The sequence below is a fragment of the Phalacrocorax aristotelis genome, chromosome 12 (assembly GCF_949628215.1).
Source record: "Phalacrocorax aristotelis chromosome 12, bGulAri2.1, whole genome shotgun sequence".
Taxonomy (NCBI): Eukaryota; Metazoa; Chordata; class Aves; order Suliformes; family Phalacrocoracidae; genus Phalacrocorax; species Phalacrocorax aristotelis.
Window position 1 is genome coordinate 12,128,945 of NC_134287.1, and position 21,110 is coordinate 12,150,054.

Sequence of the window (21,110 nt, forward strand, 5' to 3'; positions counted from 1 at the left end):
GGAACATTTTGTGTGGTGCCAAAAAAAGCCCCACGATCATGTTGTTCACATCTTGCTTTCAAATGCACCAGATAATGCCGCTTGTTTAAGCTTAGTCACGTCTGGGGGAATGTCAGAAGTCTGCATCACATGAGCTGCTTCTCAGATTTCCTAGCCCGCATCAGCATGTTTTCCTGGGGAGAAGAAGAGTGGAGATGTTATTAAAATGGCTCATCCTATATGTTAGTATTGGTATTTAAATTTCAGGGTTATTCCTGGGGTTTTCATGCAGCATTTCACATTTACATTCAGCTGCTTTATGTGAAAATACTTCAGTATCTTTCTTTTCTTAAGGTGTAGGTATCAGGTGGAAGAACATACATTCTAACTAACTACCCTGCTTGCATTCTTGCTGACATTTTCATTTGATGCTCAGCCTCCAGATGTACCACCTTAGGGCAGCTTTGAGCTTAAGATTAAACACTTCTATCCTCTCCATTGTATGATCTGTTTATAGACCTGGTGTTGCTTGTCCTCCTTCCCTCCTTGGAGATCAGGAGGCCAAGAGGGCCATTGGCACATCCTTGCTTGTGCTGCCTTCTCCAGAGCGAACATAGCATGTGATGGACAGGGGAAGTGCCTGATACAATCTGGCTTTGTTCCCTACTGTCTCCTGCCTTCGTGGTGCTGGTGATAAATGCACTACATACAGAACCTGGAGATGCTCCAAACTGGGCAGACCATTGAGCCTTTCCTCCTCAGCATCACTTTTGGATGCTCAAGTGCCACTGTATGCACCACGCCAGCTGTGCAAATCCTAGAGAGTGAGAGATGAGGAATCAAAAAGGCTGGTGGCACTGAAGCACTGGGCTGTCTTATGGCTTGCTATAGGGGGGCTTTCGTTCAAGACAAAATCTGCCGCAGGGTAAGGCGCTGGCTTTGTTCCCAGGGACTCTGATCCTGTTTCAAGAGTCAGAAATTGATTGGCGTTGCTTCCCAAAGCCTCAAGCGTGTGCTTTGCCCGTCCTGCCCCCCAGGCCCTCCCCTGTGGCGCGTATGGAGTTGAATGCCCCGCATGTGCCCATATAGGGAAGGGTGTAACTATCTTGTTGACGTTGGTTAATCCAGCCAAGCATGCACTGGGGCAGCAGAGTGTGATGCTCACATGTAGCGTGGCAGATGGCACCTGGGACTGGCTGTCTCCATCACACCCCCCAAGACTGACATACAAGACGGGGAAACAGCTTTTTTGCATACCTTTGCACACTTGCAGCAAAGCTACGGAAGAGCTGGGCTGTGGTAGCCCCGTGTATTGAGCCACACTCATTCCTGGAGGAGAAAATTAATGAATCTTTCCTGTGCTGCAAATTAATGGCAGCTCTGCACTACTTTTAATTTGTACAATATCTGTGCATTGTGTTAGGTGAAAATAGCTGAGCAGGACAAGAAGTCTTGCAGTAAACACCATCCTGTATTGGTGAAAGCCTAGTTGACCATGTCCTCCTTTTCCAGATGTATGGCCAAATGGGACAAAACCCTTCATTACTGAGTTTTCATCAATGACATTTAAGTAGCCCTCTTTTAAGTTATGCTTATGCTAATGCTGGAGTGGGCAGCAGAGCTTATTGCGTGCATTATTCTCTTTCAAACTCCAATGGTGAATGGAGGCTTTGCCTTCAGTAGACAAATCGGGGGAGGGGGGAAGCATCTGAAAGTATTACTGACACAGAGACCACAGGCCAGATCACAGCCAGAAGACCTGACTAAAGGCTCACGAAATCTGATGAGAGAGAGAGAGACTTCAAGACTGATCTGTTGTGCTGGGGATTTTAGGTAATTCAAAGACAAGGCACCTATGGAAACTGCTCAAGATCTTATAACTTTTACAAGTTATAACGTTTACACTATCGTCAGCTGCTGTCTCATCCACCAGATTGTTTCCCTGTGTGATTATGAACCACTGCATTCACTGTGAACTGCAATACAAAAACCAGTAGGAATGACAGAAAAGTAGGAAAAACATCATTAAAGCAGGTAACTGTCCTCTGCTTGTAGACGGGAACCAGCTCGCAGTAGTGCAGAAGGCCAGCGTTTCTCTGCAGTGAAAGGTTTTCAGCCCGTGTTGCACACATGGGCGACTGGGGATTTACTAGTCCTGTGTAAAATCTAAATATTTTCTCTGCTAAATCATATTTCTATGGAGCTAAAATAGTTGTGTTGAAGTATTTGATTAGTACAGTAGTTGAACCAGCTACTGGGCAAGCGTGGGTGGTGGACACATGAGCAAATTCTGCACGCATCCTTCTGGGCATTCAGAGGTTTGCGCTTGTTTGTCATCTCAGCTCAGTAGGTGTTTTCTTGACTAGAAAGGACCATTAAACAATGGAGTCTGACCTTAGGGGGTAACACAGATGTCTCATCCCATGACACTCAGAGGGTGCTTTAACCCTCCCAAAACCAGGTTTTAGAGCTCATCCCAGGAGGTCTAATGCCTGGGAGCAGGAGTGACCCTAACCCTGGCAGCAGCACTAAGCTGTAGTCTGGATAGTTTATATCATGAATTAGATTTGATGCTGCCAGTCTCTGAAGCTTTACTCTCTACAGTCACTTGAGCAACACAAAAAAAAGTTAGAAATACTGATATCCAACAGCAGTTGGATAATCCTAGAAGACTATGTTAAGATTTGTCTCTGTTCCTTGATGACGCTAAAAAGTGTTTATGAACTTCGAATGGGTTTGCTAATGGCCCTCCAGAAGTGTCAATGTCCAGGCATCCCGAATTTTTGGAATCACAGTTCTGTGGAGTATTTCTGGTCTTTAAAATATTAGTTGAGATACAGACATGTAAGACATGTTCAGTTTTCCTGTCTGTCATAAAGAAGCTGTAGATTAAGTTGTCTGATTCCAGTCCCGGTAAGGAAACTGGTTTGCTGCCCTGGCCAAATCAGGCTATAATGCTGGCTGCGAAAAGGATTGTAGCTGGATTTTTTTTAAATCATTTTTTTGGATATTACTATATGGAGCAGCATGAGAGCTCAGGAGGAGTGACTGGCTGCGAGTAAAAGCAGAAAAAATACATGTGAAGTTTTCTGCATGAACTGTGAACACAGCTTCTTTATCTCTTCTTCCTTGAGGGAAGAAAACACTGCTCTGTTTTACTGCAGATGTCATTATAAAAGTTGAGATGGATGCAGCAAACTCCTTTAAAAGAACTTTTTTTGATTGTTACAGAAATACAGGAATTCTTACAGCAGATCGAACCACAATTCTGTCTGTCTACCAGCGTCTTATTTCTTAGGGTAATATAGAAAGCATGACTGTAAAGCTCACTTTTGTGGAATATGGAGATAAGCTTCTTCCAGCCCCCACCCTGTAGAAGGTGGTTTATGCCAGGAGATTTTCAGGCTCATGTTCCATCCAGACATCAGGATGTGTCGTTTATTCAGTAATCTTCTCCAAGTGGGGAGGCTCCCGTATCTGGAGATTTCTGTCCATTTTTTTTTCAAATTCCGCTGTTTAAATATTCAGACTGATTCGTCACATCCCTGCTTGGCTTGCATTGATGCATCTCACTTTTCAGGATGTTTTCAAATGACATACTGATGTGTTTTGTAACAGTAATACTATGATCCAGAAGCTCCGGAGATAGGGGCAGAATCTGAATTTTTTTGTTCTTGCTGTAATAAGAGATTTTTAATGCATTAAGTGATATCGGAACCAGAGATTATGCCCGACAATTCATATGAAAAGATTGACTTCTGAATTAAAAAGTCATGCCTAAACAATCCCCAAGCAGAGTGTTAGAGAGAAAAATTTCCTGAAAAGCTGCACCACAGGACTTACAGATCCTCGTCAGATACATCACCGCCTTTGGCTCAGTGATTTCTCTCCATGTGTCAACTGCTCAGTTAAAATTTGTTCGCAGCTGCATTAATTAATCCTTGCTTCCCCGTCCCGTGATACAAGTGGTCTGAATAATTTTATTTTTCTTTACCCCCACCAGTACTCAAAGGCTGCCAGTCAGCCTTTCTGGTCTCACCAGCCCCTGGAAGCATCATGCTACCTTAGCAGAGGGTGTCAGGTGGTCGGGAGACCTTGCACGTGCCTACAAGGTGGGTATTGAGACTAGCACATTGTTCCTATTTGAAAACACCGGAGAGGCTCCCAGCTGGACATAAACCAGTTGAGAGGCTTCACTGTCTCTGTCTCAAGTGCATTTGCTTTCAGAAGTAACACTATTTCTGGTCATTTTTAAGGTGACCAAAAAGACTGGAAAGGCACATTATAGCAAATGTTAACTGATTTATTCTGAACAGCAGGTCTTTCCTTGGGGCAAAAAGGACTAGGCATGTTTTGTTTCTTTCTTTGGTTTTTTTTCGTTTGTTTCCCCCCCTCATCGCAGCGGACAGATGAGGCGAGAACATGCCACAGGGATGAGATTTGCCAGATTGCCTGGAACGTTGTCGTTTTGGGGCAAGCGAAACATGAGTATTTGATGACAGATGAAAATGCAGGTTAGGGAAAACCATAGAGCTGGGAGAGTGAATCTTTTCTCTCTCTGGAGAGATCAGTGAGCGTGCAGCCTGTGTGCTAGGTAGTGTTTGCTGAAATCAAATCGCCTGTGTTGCTTGCCTTGCTTTTCTTCGTCATTGGCCCGCTCCGACTCAGTGGAAAAAATGCAAGTCCATCTGCTGACACAGTCCAGTTGGCCGGCCCTGCCCATGGCACCGATTGGGCCGGCAGCTGCGGGCAGGGAGGAACCTGCAGCGTTCAGACACAAGCCATATGCGGGCAGCGGTGGGGATTAGCTCTGCTCCTGGCCGGAAAGGTCCCAACGCAGTTCCCAGGCTGAACTCAACATATGTGTTTCACGTGATTGTCCTGAGGGTGACATGAAATGGAGAGTTCAGATTCAAGTGAAAGTTGGTTTGTGTTTCTTCATCCTGTTTAATGTAATGCAGATGCGGAGGAGAGCGTGAGGGCATCTGTGCTGGGGGAGATGTAACAGGCTGTAGAAAAGCCCTGTAGGTTTTACTTGTTCCTTCTCCTTCCCATGAATTTTCTGCTCTTTCCTGATGGGAGTTCTCTGTGTGAAGGAACACCCTTAGACTACCTGTTAGGCGCCCTTCCCTCTTCAGTTACAGTCTTTGCCATCTCTTAAAGATAGGGATTTTTTATTTGGAGAAAATCCAGGAACTTGAACAGCAGTTTTCTCCTTTGGAGAGGTGGGGAGAGCACTCTGATGTGGCATGTAAAGAAAGAAGGCAAGGAAAAAAAAAAAAGAAAACCTGGATGGAGACCCCTCCGGGCTCCACTTCGTGGGAAGTATCGCAGATTTACAGTTTTTTTTTCAAAGGTTAGAGGCGCGCATTCACAGGCCAGTTTGTGGTTTGCCTTCATGCAAAGTAATTTTGAAAATGGCATCTTCCATGGAAGGATCATGTCATGTATAGAATGCCTCTGTGGAAGATTTCCAGACTAATGCTGTTAATTGCAGAATGAAAGTTTAATAAGCTCTTGCTGGGTCCCAGGAGGTTAGTAGAGTGGCCAGCTAAACAGCTGTAAGGAGAGTGGTCTGATGGGCAGAAGGGGCTAATGTACCCTCAGCAAAAAGAGGAATATTTGGCTTGCTTTGATTTTTGTGTATGGGAGAACAGCTCGTTTATTTCTTAGTTGATGTGGTATGTTAGAAGCATGGTCAGGAAAATAGCATTTTTTGTGTCTATGTTAATTTTTTTAGTAATGTGACATATGGGAAAGATCAATAATTTTGACATCCAGATGTAAAGTATAAAATACTTTGGTCTAGGAAGGTGTAAAACTTTGGTCTCGAAAAGCTTTGGTTTAACGGGGATGGATCATCCACCGGGGGACACCTGCTGAGATAACTCGTCAAATACTGCATTAAGGACGTGTGGGTCTTGCATTACCTCTTGCCCTTGCTTTAGAGTCCCAGCAGAGCCTGTGCAACAGGTCAGCGCTCGTATGCATGTGGGGCAGTGGATTAGCGCTGGATGACGAATTTCCTTTCTGTTGTCCATTTCTGAGAAGACAGTTAGCTGACTTTAGGAGTAACATTAGCCCAAATACAAGTGTCTTTCCTGAAAACCTCAGCTGTCCTTGGGAGGCAGCGAGTGTGAACACGGGCAAGTTGCTCAGGGGTTTTTAAAACATGATGTATTTGAGTGCGTGTTTTAAGGAATTGTTAACACTTCAGCTGGGTAATGCTTGTTTACTTCCAGAGCAAGGGCTCACTCTGTAACAGTCAGTCCCCCTCGGTCTTTGCTAGCGTGCCACATTTTTTCACACTTCACCTAATCAGACTGTGACCCTCTCCCTGGTAGGATCCCATGGCATTACAGTGTGCAGAAACAGGATTTTGGTGCTGATACGTGAAGAAACTGAGAACATATGGCATAAACATCAACCGATATAGTTTGCCATCCACACTTGCTGCGTGTAATGCAACAAGACCGGCTCCCGGCGGCCACGTGATCCGCCTTCCAGTCCTCCATTTGGGGTGGGGTGTTGGTTTGGTTTTTTTTTTTTTTGTCATTCCTAAAGTTGTGACTTTCTGGAAGGAAGCTTGTAAATAGTCAGGGTGCAGAGAGCAGGTAGAATGTCAGCGGGATGTTACGGAGAGGCATGTCCGCCACGCTGACATCGGCTCCTGGCCGCGCTTCTTCCGCACCAGCTCGCTGCTCCCGGCAGCCCTATATGTTGCGAGAAGGTAGGATCGTGTCGTGCCACCCGCGTCCTCCCACCGTCGCGCCAAAACGCCTCTCTCCCCCGTCTCCAGCAAGGAGGGACACTAATCTGCTAAGTGGAGTATCTTAGCGATCTTTAAAATTTAATTTTAAACCCCAGCTCTTTCTGTAGCGAAGAGAAAGGCAGGCGCGCGCAGCTCTGGCGGTAACAGCTAACTGGGATTTCAAACTAACGATACGAGCCGGTTTGTGCAGGAGCTTCTTATAGTGCTTTGCTTTTTTGTAATACCAGGGCTTTTATACTTTAAAAGGCATTCCATACTGAATTGTATCCTATTGATTTGCCATGGTTAACCACCCTGTAATAAGCCTCATAGTCTGAGTAGACACGAAGAAGAATTATATTAATGTCATTTACAACCAGTGGGCACAGAATTATTTGCAAAACATGAAAGAAGTCAAAATACCAAAATATTTCAAAGGTGGATGAATTTGGAAATACTTTCATTAGACTACCAATAGAGTTCCTTGGAATAAAAAAGAGAAAGAATCAGAGGAACATTATTAATTGTTTTGCCTTTTTTTGTTTGTTTTGGTTTGGTTTTGGGGTTTTGTGGGTTTTCTTTTAATATCTGATACTTTATACTTCAAGACAGTTTTTTGTTTTCAGAAGTAAAACCTGGGAAATCAATAAGGTAATTTATAAGAAAATAATTATCTATTTTCTTAATAAAAACAATAGCAGTCACAACTTCCTTAGACATCACAGAAAACGAACCTGAGTCGCAGAGTGTTTTGAGATTAAAAGAAACATCAGTAACACAAGGTGTAACATCTACTATTTTTCCTTAGTCGTGTAAGCCACTTAGACATATAGATTACAGCTGCTGAGCAGAGCACGTGCATTATAGTAAAAATGGACAAAACCAGCAAGCAACAATTAAGAGGAAATAATGCACTGCTTACCCAGACCGGAGTGGCCGGCCGTCTGCACTGACAGTTTTGTCACCAGGACTGGGCGAACGCCCAGCTGAGTGTCGTGGACAGGTTAAGATCTTCACACTTTTTCTTTCCTCACAGCTGCCACATGCAGAGCTCTGAAACCTGATATTTTTCATCAAAAACTGATTCTTATTTTCCATCTTAGTATACTAATCAATTTTACCGTGCAGAGCTTGGAGCATATTAACTGTCAGTTACTCCTAATTAATACTGAAGGCAGACAAAAAGGGAGAATAAAATAATTGACATTGTTTAATATAAAATGTCTTTCCCAATTTTGTTTCCTTTGTGGAAAACTCTTTTGGACCCTGTTCAAGATTTAAGCACTGGCCTGTTTTATGTTTTGTTTCACAAGGTTGATTGAATGGCAGTTTATTTTTCAAGACAACAAATGAAACTTCTCAAAGCCAAAGAAGGCTGTTTTCTGCCAGAAGAAACACGCTCAGGTCTGATTCCTACCAACCGTTGCCCTTTAACATAAGAGAAAGAAATAAAACCTCCTATATACCTTTCAAGATTGACATTAAAATTTTTTTAACATAGAAATTGGGATGCATTAAAGAAAACAGTGAGCAGCATTCATTGCAAAATAGATAACGAAAGCTTCTAGGGCAGAATATACTGAGTATTACTTCCGTGTAACAGGACGATTATTATGGCCTAGTATTAAAGGCTGATTTCAAAGAGATCATGAAAGGAGAGCAATCTTTGATGTTTTATGTTTAAACTAAATATAACTGAAAACGGATACAGGAGTGTTGCTCTTGCTACAGTGAAATCAGGAGAGGCTTTGCAGTGCGCTTCAGTAACAGCTGAATTAGGTCTGGGCTTCATAAGATTCATGTATAATTTATGTATACCAGTAATGCATGCGGGTATGTAAACAATAGGAATTTATAACATTTATGTGCTTTTAAAATATATATAAAAGGAAAACTGGAAAATAGGCCTAAGTATATAGTTATGTAATATGTATCTTAGGAAATCTGCAGAGGTTCTGGTTTTCTAATCAGAAATCTGATTAAAAAAATAAGTGAGGCTTTCTGCTTTGGTTTTTTGGGTTGTGGGATTTTTGGGTTTTTTTTGTTTTTTGTTTTTTTTTAATTATTACTTTTAATTGCTGACTTTTAAATATTAGCAGTAAAGAGAAAGTAAATCATATTGGCCACTTTAGCTAGGAGCTATTCCAGCGTTTCTCCTCGTGTACTCTTGTGCTACGGTGGTTGGTAATACATAGCATTTAAACAGCTTTTCGCGGAGGTGCTGGTACTACATTAATTATAGAATGATTGTGATGCTCCTGGGTGACTTTTAGTCGCCTGCTGTCGCTTTTCAGCTGACCTGGGGTACAAACAGAAGAGCTCAGGTTTGCGTGTGATTCCTGTAGCCTGTGCTGTTACCATTATGAATGCCGACTAGTGTTTTCCTAGAGACTGAATTTGCTAATATGCTTTTTCATTAAACTTTTCAAAGTTTGTCACTGGGACTAATATTTGACAATAAAAGAATAAAGGTGACTTTAATTTTTAATTCCACAAATGGCAATCCTTTCTTTGAGCACAAATGAAGCTACTTAGAAATAAAAATCCTTCTCAGTACTTTACCCTTTCCAACATTACATGTACTTTTGCTGTCTACAAACTGAAGTTATTACCTCTGTAAGAGGACTTTTATATTGTCTTGTATTACTGTGAAATAGAAATTGTTTATTCAAATGATGAATTATCTGCCTACCACATTACGGTTCCTACTTTCAGCGCGCAAATGAGAACCGCTGTGCCTCCAGGTAGTGTGAGATATTGATACACTCAAACTTATTATTTTTGTAGTGGTTAACAACGCAATGTGGAAAACAGATTAGCAGAAGGTGCAGTGAGATATTACTGTAATATCTTTCCTAGTAAGTACTATATGCCAAGGATTATTTTTCAGTTGGGCATTTGTGTGCTTGTGTAAAAAGCCTTTGAAGGGTTTCTGACTTTTTTAAAGGATTGCATTTTCTTTTTTTCCTGAAGTTATAATAAGCTTTCCAGATAATTTCTCCCCAGATTTCTTTTATTTTCGAGGGGAGGCTGGGGGCCGCGCTGCGAGCACCGAGCCGTGCAGCGGAGCAGCAGACACCATCCCCGAAGCAGGGGTGTGTTTGCTGGAGCCGCTCGCCCCGTTCCCGGCAGGGTCACCTAGCTCTGCCAACGCTAATCCCTGTCCTGGCCTCGTCGCTCACCCTACGGGTTTGCATTACCATCCATACCACCTTTTCCCCTGCTCTTCCTCTCCCAAAAGGCTTCCTGTGCCCCCTGCCTCCAGGCAAGCCCCCGGGGCTGCACCCTTCGCCTCCTGGGGCAGGAGCGGGAGGGGGCTCTGGACACAGCAGTGCTGTTGTCTGCACGGGGTCTGCGCTGTCGGGGTGACGAGGTTATTGGGGACCCCCAACACCCCTTCTTACAGGAGTCCTGCTGGGATGTTGGTTGGTGGGGATAATCCAGCCTGGGGGCTTTGCGCCATAAGGGGTAGTTGAAGCCTAGACAGAGCTGTTGCAGGAAGGGTGCTGGGGAGGCAGGTGCGGGCGGCGTGGCACTGCCAGACCAACGTGGCATGCCTTGAAAGCTCCGTAAAACTGTGACACAATTTCTGTGCTAATTTAGATATTTGCAACGTGTTACAGAGGGCACTGATCTAGTGCTATAGCTCTTCCAGTTTCTAGCATGCATTTAAAACACAGTTTTTAGAATACATTTCTTTAACTTCAGTAAATAATGACATTTCCTTGGGAAGAAGTTGCACATAGGTGGTTGCAGTATAGCTAAAGGAATTTATTGAAATTTAAAAAGTAGGCCAGTGTTCCTGTGCGCACTAATCCTCTGAGACATCCTTTACATCCTGTGGCACATCATCAAAACCAAATAACATTTAAATATCACGGAACAAGACAATAACTTTCTGAACTTCTGAAAATCATTACCTATAAGCTTGGGTTTAGGTGGTGTGTTCGCTAGACTACGTCCCTTACTTGAAAGGACTTGAACTTCGCCAAATTAAATATTTATGGAGAGCTGCGTTGCATGAGGGAAAGCAGAAATAGGCCCAGTATACAATCTGGAGTTCCACACAATATAAGAAACATATTTCCAGTGTAACGTATATACTGAATAACAGGGGGAGGAAGTGTGATGGCCAGTGCAGACTTCGGTGGTACCTGGTTTTGTTGTTCTCGTGCTGTAAATGCAGATTGTTGTCTATGGCACTGGATTCAGTATTTGAAAGCGGCTAAATCAAATAGAAGCAAATGTTGCTGTAAAGAAACCAGAACATATGGCTGATTTTAAACAACAATCTAAAACAACTGTCCCAGAACTATAAAGCAGGAGTTGTTAAGAAAACAGTCTCACCAGAGATGATCCACCCTTTTATTCTTGCAACTGCAAATAGGACAGTTGCTTTTTTTTTTAGCCGAAGTGACTGCCAGGGAAGAAGGAACATGGTCTCTTGAGCACGGAAAGCAGAGCTGCGAGGTGGGTAAGACGTCTTTGAATTCCTGGTGTTTGGAGAGAAAATGGAAAAGTGCATTGCAGTTCCCACCTTGGGAAGAGTCTTCAGTCTATCTGAGGCTTTCATCGATGACTTGGGTGAATAAAGCATCCATTAAATCTGCAGCTAGTGCCAAGAGGAGAGGATTTACAAGTGCTCAGGAGGCAGCACAGGAATCCAGAGTAATCCTGAGAAAACAGATCTGACATAACCTGGATGCAATATTGATGAGGACAGTACAAAATGGTGATGTGAGAAATCCATTGAACAGTCAAAAGGAGAAAGGACTGAGCTAGCCTTTCCTGTGTGGGAAGTCAGACCAGCTGAACGCCAGAGATCCCTCCTGACCAACATCTCTGGGCAGTACCTCTTCTGGAAAGGGGCTGGGTTAATGGGACCGTGGGCCTGTGCTGTTATGAAGAAAAGCAATCATACTGGGCATTACGAGTGAATGCCACTCACCAAATGTGCAGAGAAAGGAGCTGGGATGGTTGTAGAGATTTGATAGCAGCTGCAGGAAAGTAAGAGAAACCCTTCTCGGTGTGCATGGGAAGACGGGTTTATGCTGTTAGCAGAGAGCTGCCATAGGCTTTAAAAGGAGCTTTATAAGACTAAGGGGAGTTGAGCAATTAATTGTCTCTGGAGTCTGTGAAATCTTCACCAAAGAAGGTTCCTAAGAGCAGATTAAATAGATATGTCAAGAGTGGTTCAGTTCAGCTTGATCCCACCTCAGGAGCTGGTCTAACCATCCTCCTAACATCACCTCCAATTTTATTTCTGTGACAACAACGGTAATTCAAGATGTAGTCACTGTGTTCGCCCCCTTATCTTGTCTTTTTCCCAGCAGAAATTGTCTGACTTCTCTGCATATAAAGGCCGAGAACATTTTGGCTGAAAGTTTCAAATGAGCAAAAAGGACTCTTGGTAGGAGGCAGGCACTTAGCTCCTAAGCGCTTTGTAAATCTTGAGTTTAGCAGATCCATGATAATATTTTACATTTCTTCTTCCAGCTAACTGTTAGGTTGGATGGTTGTCCAGATAATAGAGTTTACCATTGCCAAACATATGCAAAACTCACTTGGCAAAGCATGTATGTACATTGGCTGATGTTTTATTTTACTCCCTCAATAGTATAATGGAGGGCTTTAGAAATCATTATTTGGGATAAGAACAGTTTTACTTGCAGCTTATAAACATATTAAAGTGGCTTAAGGTTTTTAGTGCTCCCCATCATTAGTTGAACTTACTGTGAAACATGAGCTCTTTTTTTTATCAGTTCTAACCACAACTCAGCAAAAAAAAAAGCTCGGCAGCAGATGATTTCTGAGCTTACAGGGGTTTTCTCCTTTCAGTGGACTTTCCAAGCTTTTCTGACCAAGAAAGGAATTTCACTAAAAGCCAAAGAAAATACTTCTTGTGGAGCTGAAGAGAAAGAAACCAGTCATTTAGTATTCGCCAGATGAAGTCTAGAGTATAGGAAAAAGTTCCTGTGTCCATTTTTTAACCAATGCCACAGTCTTCATTGTCATAAGTGCTGAGTTTATTCAACAAGCAAAAATGAACCTAAATCCTGAATTCTGAGTAGGATCAGCAAAACAGCATAACTAAAATATTGTTATAAAAATAAATTATTCTAGTAATCAATATACATTGTTGAGATTGCTGATCTTTACTTCTACCAGTGTTGGAAATACGGCTTTGCAGTTCCCCTGCAAAATTTGCAGAGGCAGAATGCTCTCCTCACATACAGATACGTAATCTCACTGAAGTACTGTCACATGGTGCCTTTCTTTTGAAGGCTAGGTTTACCCCTAATATCTTCCTGAATTAATCTATATAAGAATTGATTTGTTTATTTTAAAGGGGTTTTTATTTGCTCTTTTAGTACAGCGGCAGTTGTTTTGGGTGAGTTTAGAGAAGGCAGCCCCATGTGTTCTGATTGATACATTACAGGCAAGGGATGTTTACACTTCTGCATAACAGAATATAATGGATTTTGTGCTTGGATAATTAGTAAATGGTTCTCTTTGTGTTCAAGAGTCCTGAATTAAAAATTTAAAGTTTGCTAACTGTTAGAAAAATGTATTCAGAAACAGCTTTAATGGATATAAAAACAGCATGCTATTGCAAATGCGGTCTCACATCTAATACTGTGCAAATGCAGAGCAGTCGTACATCTAGGATCCTTGGGTAGGTTAATATCGCTCACCATTTTAATTCTGAAATGAACACAATAATATAGACAGCTTGGGAAAAAGTGCACATTTTGGAAAAAAAATATTACAATTTTATCTTTCAAAGATTTTGGCAGGTAGATGTAATTATATTTAAAGGCAAATGTGTCATGGGGAGGGAATGCAATAATCTTAGAAGATGTGCAAGTTTCATGGAAAATGCAAGAAAAATTCTGCACCACTATGAATTAGTCTTTAAGTATTCAGATTCAAACCCTATGCATCATTTCATTATCTGTGAGTATAAATACGCCCAAATAAACAGTTGTACCTAAGATCATAACTTTATTAATTCAGATCTTTTTATTTATTTCTTTATTTTGAAAGGTGCTGGGCACCACTTTAAAATCCGTAATTTTGTCATTTGAAAATCAAGCTCCAGGTTGTCGGTCTGTTCTAACAGACATGTTTTGTGTTCAGCCTTTTCATCACTCTTGTAGACAGGATTACTCAAATAATCCAGCCATCTCGGTACTTTACCTCCCACACCGTGTGTTGCACTCTGTTCTTGGATGCTAAAAGCATAATAAGGATTACAGGGGTGGCAGATGGGCTGATTTATAGCAATACAGCCTTGCCAGCGTTTGCAATCTCATTGTGAGTATTGCAACAGTTGATGCGTATCTTCCACTCCTATCTTTCAGAGCTGTGTGAAAACTTGCCTGGCTTTTTTCATGGAAACTGTATGGCAGCACTCCTGCCTGTCCTTATTTTGGTAATGAAAGAGCAGTTCTGGCTTTCCTAGATGTGCAGAGAGACTGCTGGTGTGGCCCAGCTGTACAACTAAAGTTAAATAAATAAACAAAAAAAATTAATAAACATTAAAACTTCTGTTTGCTTTTTACGTGGCTGACCTTACAATTGGGACTCTTTTGTGCGGGATAGAGCTAACTTTGGCTGATGCAGGTTAATTCCCTGGGCGCTCGATGGAGAGTGAGAGTTTCATTCAGCTGCTTTGAATCATCTGGTGGCAGAGACCCCCCACGACCAGGCGGGGGCTGCGTTTTGGTAACCTGAGGACAAGTTGGGATGGGAGGTATGTGTGTACGAGTGGTGAGCGGCCCCCCCCCAAAATGCCTTAGCTAAGTGCTGTCTTCACTTTGTGTTTGCAGTTTCTAGTAGTTTAGTAAATCTGTAGCAGGGTTATTTACAGAAGTATGTTATCAAATACATAAATATTATGATTGTAGAATAGAAAGAAGGAAAGACATTTTCAAAACTGGGCACGCTGGTCCTGTGTGTCTCTTAGCTCCTATATTTCATAACAGAACAGAAATCCTCAAATTTGGGTGTCACTCTGAAAGATGCATTATACGCAGCTCTTCTCCCAGCCTTCCACCTACATATCTCCTTTTCCCGCTGACCCATGAACATGCCCTTCCTTCTTCACCTTGATTAGATGATAAGATATTCTGTTTCTGCTGTGGGAGAATAAAGCCTACAACCCAAAACACCCTGAAATCTGGAAATTCATAACAGACAGCTGGATTTTGAAGCTGTGACCATTCCCAAACCTATTGGTGCATGGGAGCAACCCTGCTCACTAATTTTGTTCCTCTGCGAGTGGCTTGGAGGATGCAGCTTCTCCTTACAGCATTCATTTTTCTGCAAGTAAAGCTCCCTGCAGCCCCCCAGCCCTCCCTGCTGCTGGCTTGCAGTCTAGGGAGGAAGCTGGCAGGCACAGGGAGCAGAGGGGTGCCCCACTCGCCAGCAGAGCCCAAAAGCTCTGTTGGCCTGAGCTGGCCAGAGGCAGTCCACCATGCAGCTGTGCAGGGCACTCCTGCCCTTGCCTTCCCCACACCCAGCTGCAGAGCTCAGAAATGATTGCAGAGCTGGGGAGCAGCAAGTGCTCTGGCAAGGCACTACTTACATGCTGGGGGATTCCTTAGAGACAGTACGCCAAAGTTGGTCAAAATATGTGGAGGCTGGGGGAGCTTCAGGGCTTGCGGCAGCATCAAGTGAGGTGGTTTCGCTGGAGGGAGGGAGCCCATGCCCGTGTCCCGCAGGTAACTGCCAGAGTTGGGAAGTGGTTGCAGCTGTTGGTATGTGCACACTGCTGTGTAGGCTTGCAGCACGGTGGAATTAGATTGCTGGGAACAGGAGTCATCTATGGCTCCTGAGCCTGAAAACATCATATGCTGGCTGCTGCCTTTTTATTTTAAGACCACTAGGCAGTTCTTATTTGCATGGTCTATAAAACTTTTCAGAACAGTCTTACAGTTTACTTTGTGTACAAAAGGTATAACCAGCTGTAAAACGGAGCAATTCTCAGGACTGTGGCGAGACCCATGAAGCACATCATAAGCCAGGACGCTCTGGATGCTGGTGGCACGATACAGCCCGGGCACAGGGTTGTGCCATGTCCCCCAGCGGTGATGACAGTCTGCATGCCAGTGTGGGATCCTCTGCTCACTGAGCCCTTGCAGCCCACAGGGCTCCTTGGTAGCTTTTGTGGGTCCTCAGGATCTCAGGGGCTGGGGTTTCTGAGAGCCTCCATGTTGTTCTGACTGTACTTGTGCCCTGATTCTCATCCGTAATCAAAGTAACAGCAAACTGTGCTGTAAGTCCAAGTCAGAGAGTAAGCGATGGAAGCCACACGGGAAAACAACAGGCACCTCAGCTCTGAAGCGCACTGGTGTCAGCTTGTGCTGGCAGGGAGTCTCGCCATTACATAGTGATGCACTTATCCAAACAGCGCTTTGTATTTTGGGAGACAGATGTGCCTTGCAGTTGCTAGTGGAAGTTAAACGTTAAATATGAAACCCATTCATTTTCTCTTAGTCATACTTTGGATTTAAGCAGATGTTTTCCTAATTTGTGGTTTTCAAATGTAGCATGCTGACAAGACATATATCATTAACTACAACTTCATCCATGCAGTTTAGCAAATTGGCCAATTATTAACAGTGAGGGTTGCATGGCAGTTGATGCATAGCTCCTGCTGCTTTGAAAGGCCTAAATTGAAACTCAATACATTTTTACAATATAAATTAATTGAGCATTGGACTACATCCCTGTTATTCGAGTGCTCTCTGCTCTCATTTTCAGAGTGAACAGTCATTTGTAATGTGCTGAGTAGCTGTGCCGTCTGTGAGCAGAGGCTCCCAGTGGTGGAAAAAGTGATGGCTAACATTTTTCTGGTAGGGGCATGAAAATGGCAGATGGTATCAAAGCGTGGGCAGCCTAACGTACTGAGGGAGTGTAGCCACGGGACGGTGTACGTACATGCTGACCAGGCTGGCTCTGCCACAGATGATACAGGAGGCATCCTGGAAGAGTGCTGTGGGGGCAATAAAAGCAGGGTGGGTGCAGCTGCCCGGAAGCTAGTGCTACCTAATATTTTCTATTACATTTCTCTTGCTTTTGCTAAACTTTACCCATTTTAATTTATTTTTCTCCTGGTTTATGTTTGCTGGGTTTGATGGGGTGTGGGGAGGAAGGGTTGGTTGTGATGGTGCTGTGAACTGGTGAAATGTCCCAAAGATGCTTCCCAAAGCCAGGAACCATTATATGCCTGAAAATATAATCTATTTTCCAAACTCTGGAATTCAAGCAGGTAATTTAGTCATCATTTATTCATCCCATGTACAAGACTTGAGGGAAAACACTCAGTGCCCCTCTAATTTCTAGAAAGTGTAAAGACCTTTCACCAGCTGGCGCTGCAGAAATTTTGCCTTTCATTCCAGCTGAACTGGGAAAACTCTTCAGGACGGTTTGTTCTTAGTTCCTCCAGCTTCAGTTTTTTCCTCCCCTGTGTTTGCCTCTGCACAACAAGAAAACTACATACTTTGTTACAGAACAGGCTGCCATGCAGATTAATTAAAAGAGAACTGTAAACAATTTTTAAAAAATATGTAATGTATTTAATCTTGCTTTATTCAGCCAGACATGCTGCAAAGTACCTACGGTGCTGGCTTTACAGTCCCATTTCATGTCCTTTTCTTCACATCCCCCTGCTCTGTGGGAAAAGGGAGTAATGGTAGTGTCACAAAATCAGTCAGGAGCAGTGCTGTCTCAACAGAGAGGCTGGAGGTTGTATAAAATACAGAAAAGATGGGATAAACATAGATTTGGGGTCTGTGTTGCCACTGTTCCTGGCCTGCATTAGAGGTGTGAGTCCTAGGAGTACTTAAAGTGAGCTTAAAGTACTTAAAGTGAGTCCTAGGAGTACTTAAAGTGAGCCTGATCCAGAGGGGTGCAATGGGGGTTTTAAAGAGACATCTTTGGCATAGTTGTCCTCCTAGTAACTTTTTGATTGAAGGGGATGCAATGTCATCGAATTGCATCCCCTCGCAACGCAGCGAATGTCAAAGGAAAGATCATGGATTATGGTTGCATTGTCAATCACCACCATGCTTTCCCTGGGTTTAGATAAGCGAAATCTCCAGAAGCGGCTGTATATCCTAAGCCAAGCTTTAGCAGGAGGCAAGCGCATGTAGACATTGGGCAAATTTGGCTAACCCAGATCCTGATCCTTTGCAGCGCTGCCAAGCTCCTGGAGAAGAGTCCGTTCTCCGTCGGCGCCCCGAGCCCCCTGCTCCCCTCGCCGGCGAGCCTGCAGCTGGCGCAGCTCCAGGCACAGCTCACGCTCCACAGGCTGAAGTTGGCTCAGACCGCCGTCACCAACAACCCGGCCGCTGCCACTGTCCTCAACCAAGTGCTCTCCAAAGTGGCCATGTCCCAGCCGCTCTTCAACCAGCTGAGGCACCCCACTGTGATGAACGCCCCGCAGGGCCACGCCGCAGGGCCGCCACAGGGGCCCGGCATCGCCGGTGCGAGGTTCCCCTCGGGTGGCATCGCCTTTCCTGCCCAGAGCCCGGCCTTAGCCGCGCCAGGGGGCAGCCTGGGGCCCGTCCAGGCCCAGACCCCCAATGCCATCGTCATGAGTCCCTTCAGAGGTGTCATGGCTCCCACCTCCAGCCAGCAACCTGTGGTGGTGGGTCTCAACAAGGCAGGTGCCTCCAGCTCCACCACCACTGCTGCCGCCACGGGGGGCTTTTATGAGTACAAGCAGCAAAACGCCGCCACCGCTGCCACCGCCACCCCTCAGGCATATACCTCAGAGGGGGACCAGCCCAGCCAGCATGGCTTCCTCACCAGCGGGGCCCACGCAGCCTCCTCGGCGGTGGGGCCGTGCTACGAGGGTCACTTCGGTGCTCCTGGCCAGCTGCAGCACGAGGCAGCGGCTGCCTTTCCCAAGGAGGCCTATGGGGCGGCAGCGGCGGCACAGCATGGGGCGGCGCGGGCCTTCCCCAGCGACCCGCACGCGGGCTCCCATCCCAAAGGAGATCCCAGCCCTGTCTTGCATGGCAGCGGTACAAGCAACCAGTGGGAAAACATCCCTAATTTCCCCAGCCAAAACAAGCCTGACCTCGTGCCCGGCGACAGCCTGTGGCCGTCAGCGAGTCAGCAGCAGTATGAAATAAGAAACGAGCTGTACAACCCCGAAGAGCCGACACCTGACACAAAGTTCAGCGCGGCCACCCCCCCTGCCTTTGGCCGCCTCAACCACAGCAAGCAGAGCTTCGGCAGCCCTCGCATGAGGCAGAAGGAGGAGCGGGGCGGCGGCGCACCCGACCTGCCCGCCCGCTCCCTGCTGCCACACCAGCTGGGTGACCTCCACGGCGCGGCCCCCCTCCACTTCCCCCACGTCTGCGCCCTGTGTGACAAGAAGATCTTCGATCTGAAGGTGAGTGGTTTTAAGGTGCCCCCAGGGCACGGGTCGGACCGTTGAACGGGCTGTCTGGTGACTGATCTGGCCGCCGGCTCCTGCCACCCCTTGCCAGCAGTGTCCAATGCTGTGGGGGCACCCTGGGAGGAGCGGAAACAAAGGGCCATAGTTTCACTTAGGGTGTTGTACATCTGTTTCACGGCAATTACTGAGGTTTTGAGACCTGGTTTTGTTTCACATCTCGCTGTGAAAGGCGGTGAGATTGCGGCACTGGTGTGAGAAACGTGAGGTCTGTGCTGGGGTCACGGCTGATCTCATGGGCCCAAAGCGAGGGAGGAGGAGCTTGAAGCCGATCCCCTGCTTCTCAAGCTGGCATTGTAATTGCACATCTGCAGTTTCTTCTGCCTCTCCCTTTCTCTTTGTGTTTTTGATCCCAAAGGCTTCCCCCTAACAGCCTTGTGGAAGCAGCTTGCTTAAACTGAACAGCACATTTTGATAAAATTGTTTTAATAATTCTTCTGTTGGGATCTCTCCCTCCTTCTAGTAGCTCTAAGGAAAATTTAGGACTCAGGGTCTCCAGCGACTTTTGCCTGGAAGCAAGAAGCTGCTCAGCATGTGTGATGCAGACCATGCTCCCACTTCTCTGCTCATATTGCCAAGGGAGCTTCAAATTCAACCTCGCCCGTAAGAAGAAGCTTCCCGGTTGCCCAGAGAGCCTGTGTGCTAGGCCACATTATATAGGTCAGTCTGGAGAAGCCTCTGAGCCCCACAGCTGTACGTGGGCGCTGGCTGGCATTGTTCTGGCCTCCTGGTGAGTCCCGCTCAACAAGTCCTTAGAGCCTTTTCCATCGCATCACAGGACTGGCACCTAACCGCAGAGGCATCTGTTTTCACACTGATGGTGGCCTGACAAAAACGTTACACCAGCATATATATAGGAAGGAAGATGGCCAGCAAATGAAATAGTACCTGATACTTACGCACCCTGGGATTTTGAGATATTTGAATAGATTTACTCTTTCATGTCTCCTTTTTACTCTTTGAGCAGCTGCTGGCAAAAGGGTTTGCTGTGGTTACTGCAGCTACAGGACTGAAGTAGCCCCCATCTAGGGCATGCTAAGCATTTCTTTTTTTCATTATACATTTTAAAAGTGCAGGGAAAATGTCATTATGGTGAGTTTTGGTTGATCTGTTTGTTGGTGTTTAATACACTGCCTCATTTGAATCACAGAGGTGTAAATAGCTAAATGTACTTTGGCCAATTTTGCAAGTCTCTTGAATTGAATAAGTGCTGTCCTGGCTGCCCTGTGTGCTGAGCACCTTTGTTATAGACAGTGCAGGAGCTGAGGGTGCTCAGCCCCTTGCAGGATGAGCTCTTCAGCCAGAGTGAAGGTACTGAGTTAATAGAAATATACTGGATTTAAAAACTAATACAGGGAAGCTCTCCTTTTGTAAAGTAAATGGTAATTTAACCTACAATTAACCAATCAGAAAATGCATTGGATGAAGGTGCACTTGGCCTTAGCGTCACACGGTTTGATCTTCAGCATCTCAGTATTGTTTTTAGAATAAGGTAAACTGAATGGAGAAGCTATCTCTTGTAAATTTGTCTCAGGATTTTTCCTGTGCTCATCATGTCTTTGTTTCAATGTAGGACTGGGATCAGCACATTAAGGGAAGTCTTCACATCCAAAAATGTATGGCTTTTGCAGATAAGTAAGTATTATTTTAGAGACAGTCTTCCAACTGCATTTCTAACAGAGCATCCCTTACTTCAGTGGCTTTACACCGGGAATTTACTGTCTAATAATTATGCTTTAATATTTATGGCATGTAATGCATGCTTCTAAAGTTCTTTTCTTTCTTTTCCAGCACTGGTATCCGGTGTGTGTTAAGCTCAGCAGATGGAACATTGCATTTATCACCAAATAATGCAGCAGTTTTCAATCCATCTAGTATTGAAGGTGAATGGTTGTATGTGCAATAGTT

The 21,110-nt window shown here is 44.7% G+C and overlaps 1 protein-coding gene across 3 annotated transcripts in view; it reads left to right on the plus strand.

The window, feature by feature from the left end:
- The window catches only part of RBM20 (RNA binding motif protein 20), a 100,436-nt gene that overhangs the window by 59,093 nt on the left and 20,233 nt on the right, over nucleotides 1–21,110 (plus strand). For all 3 annotated transcript variants that reach the window (XM_075107687.1, XM_075107685.1, XM_075107686.1), the window contains exons 2-4: nucleotides 17,933–19,139; nucleotides 20,776–20,837; nucleotides 20,994–21,085. In XM_075107687.1, coding sequence (XP_074963788.1) covers nucleotides 17,933–19,139; nucleotides 20,776–20,837; nucleotides 20,994–21,085 — 1,361 coding nt within the window. The remainder of the gene's footprint in view (nucleotides 1–17,932; nucleotides 19,140–20,775; nucleotides 20,838–20,993; nucleotides 21,086–21,110) is intronic.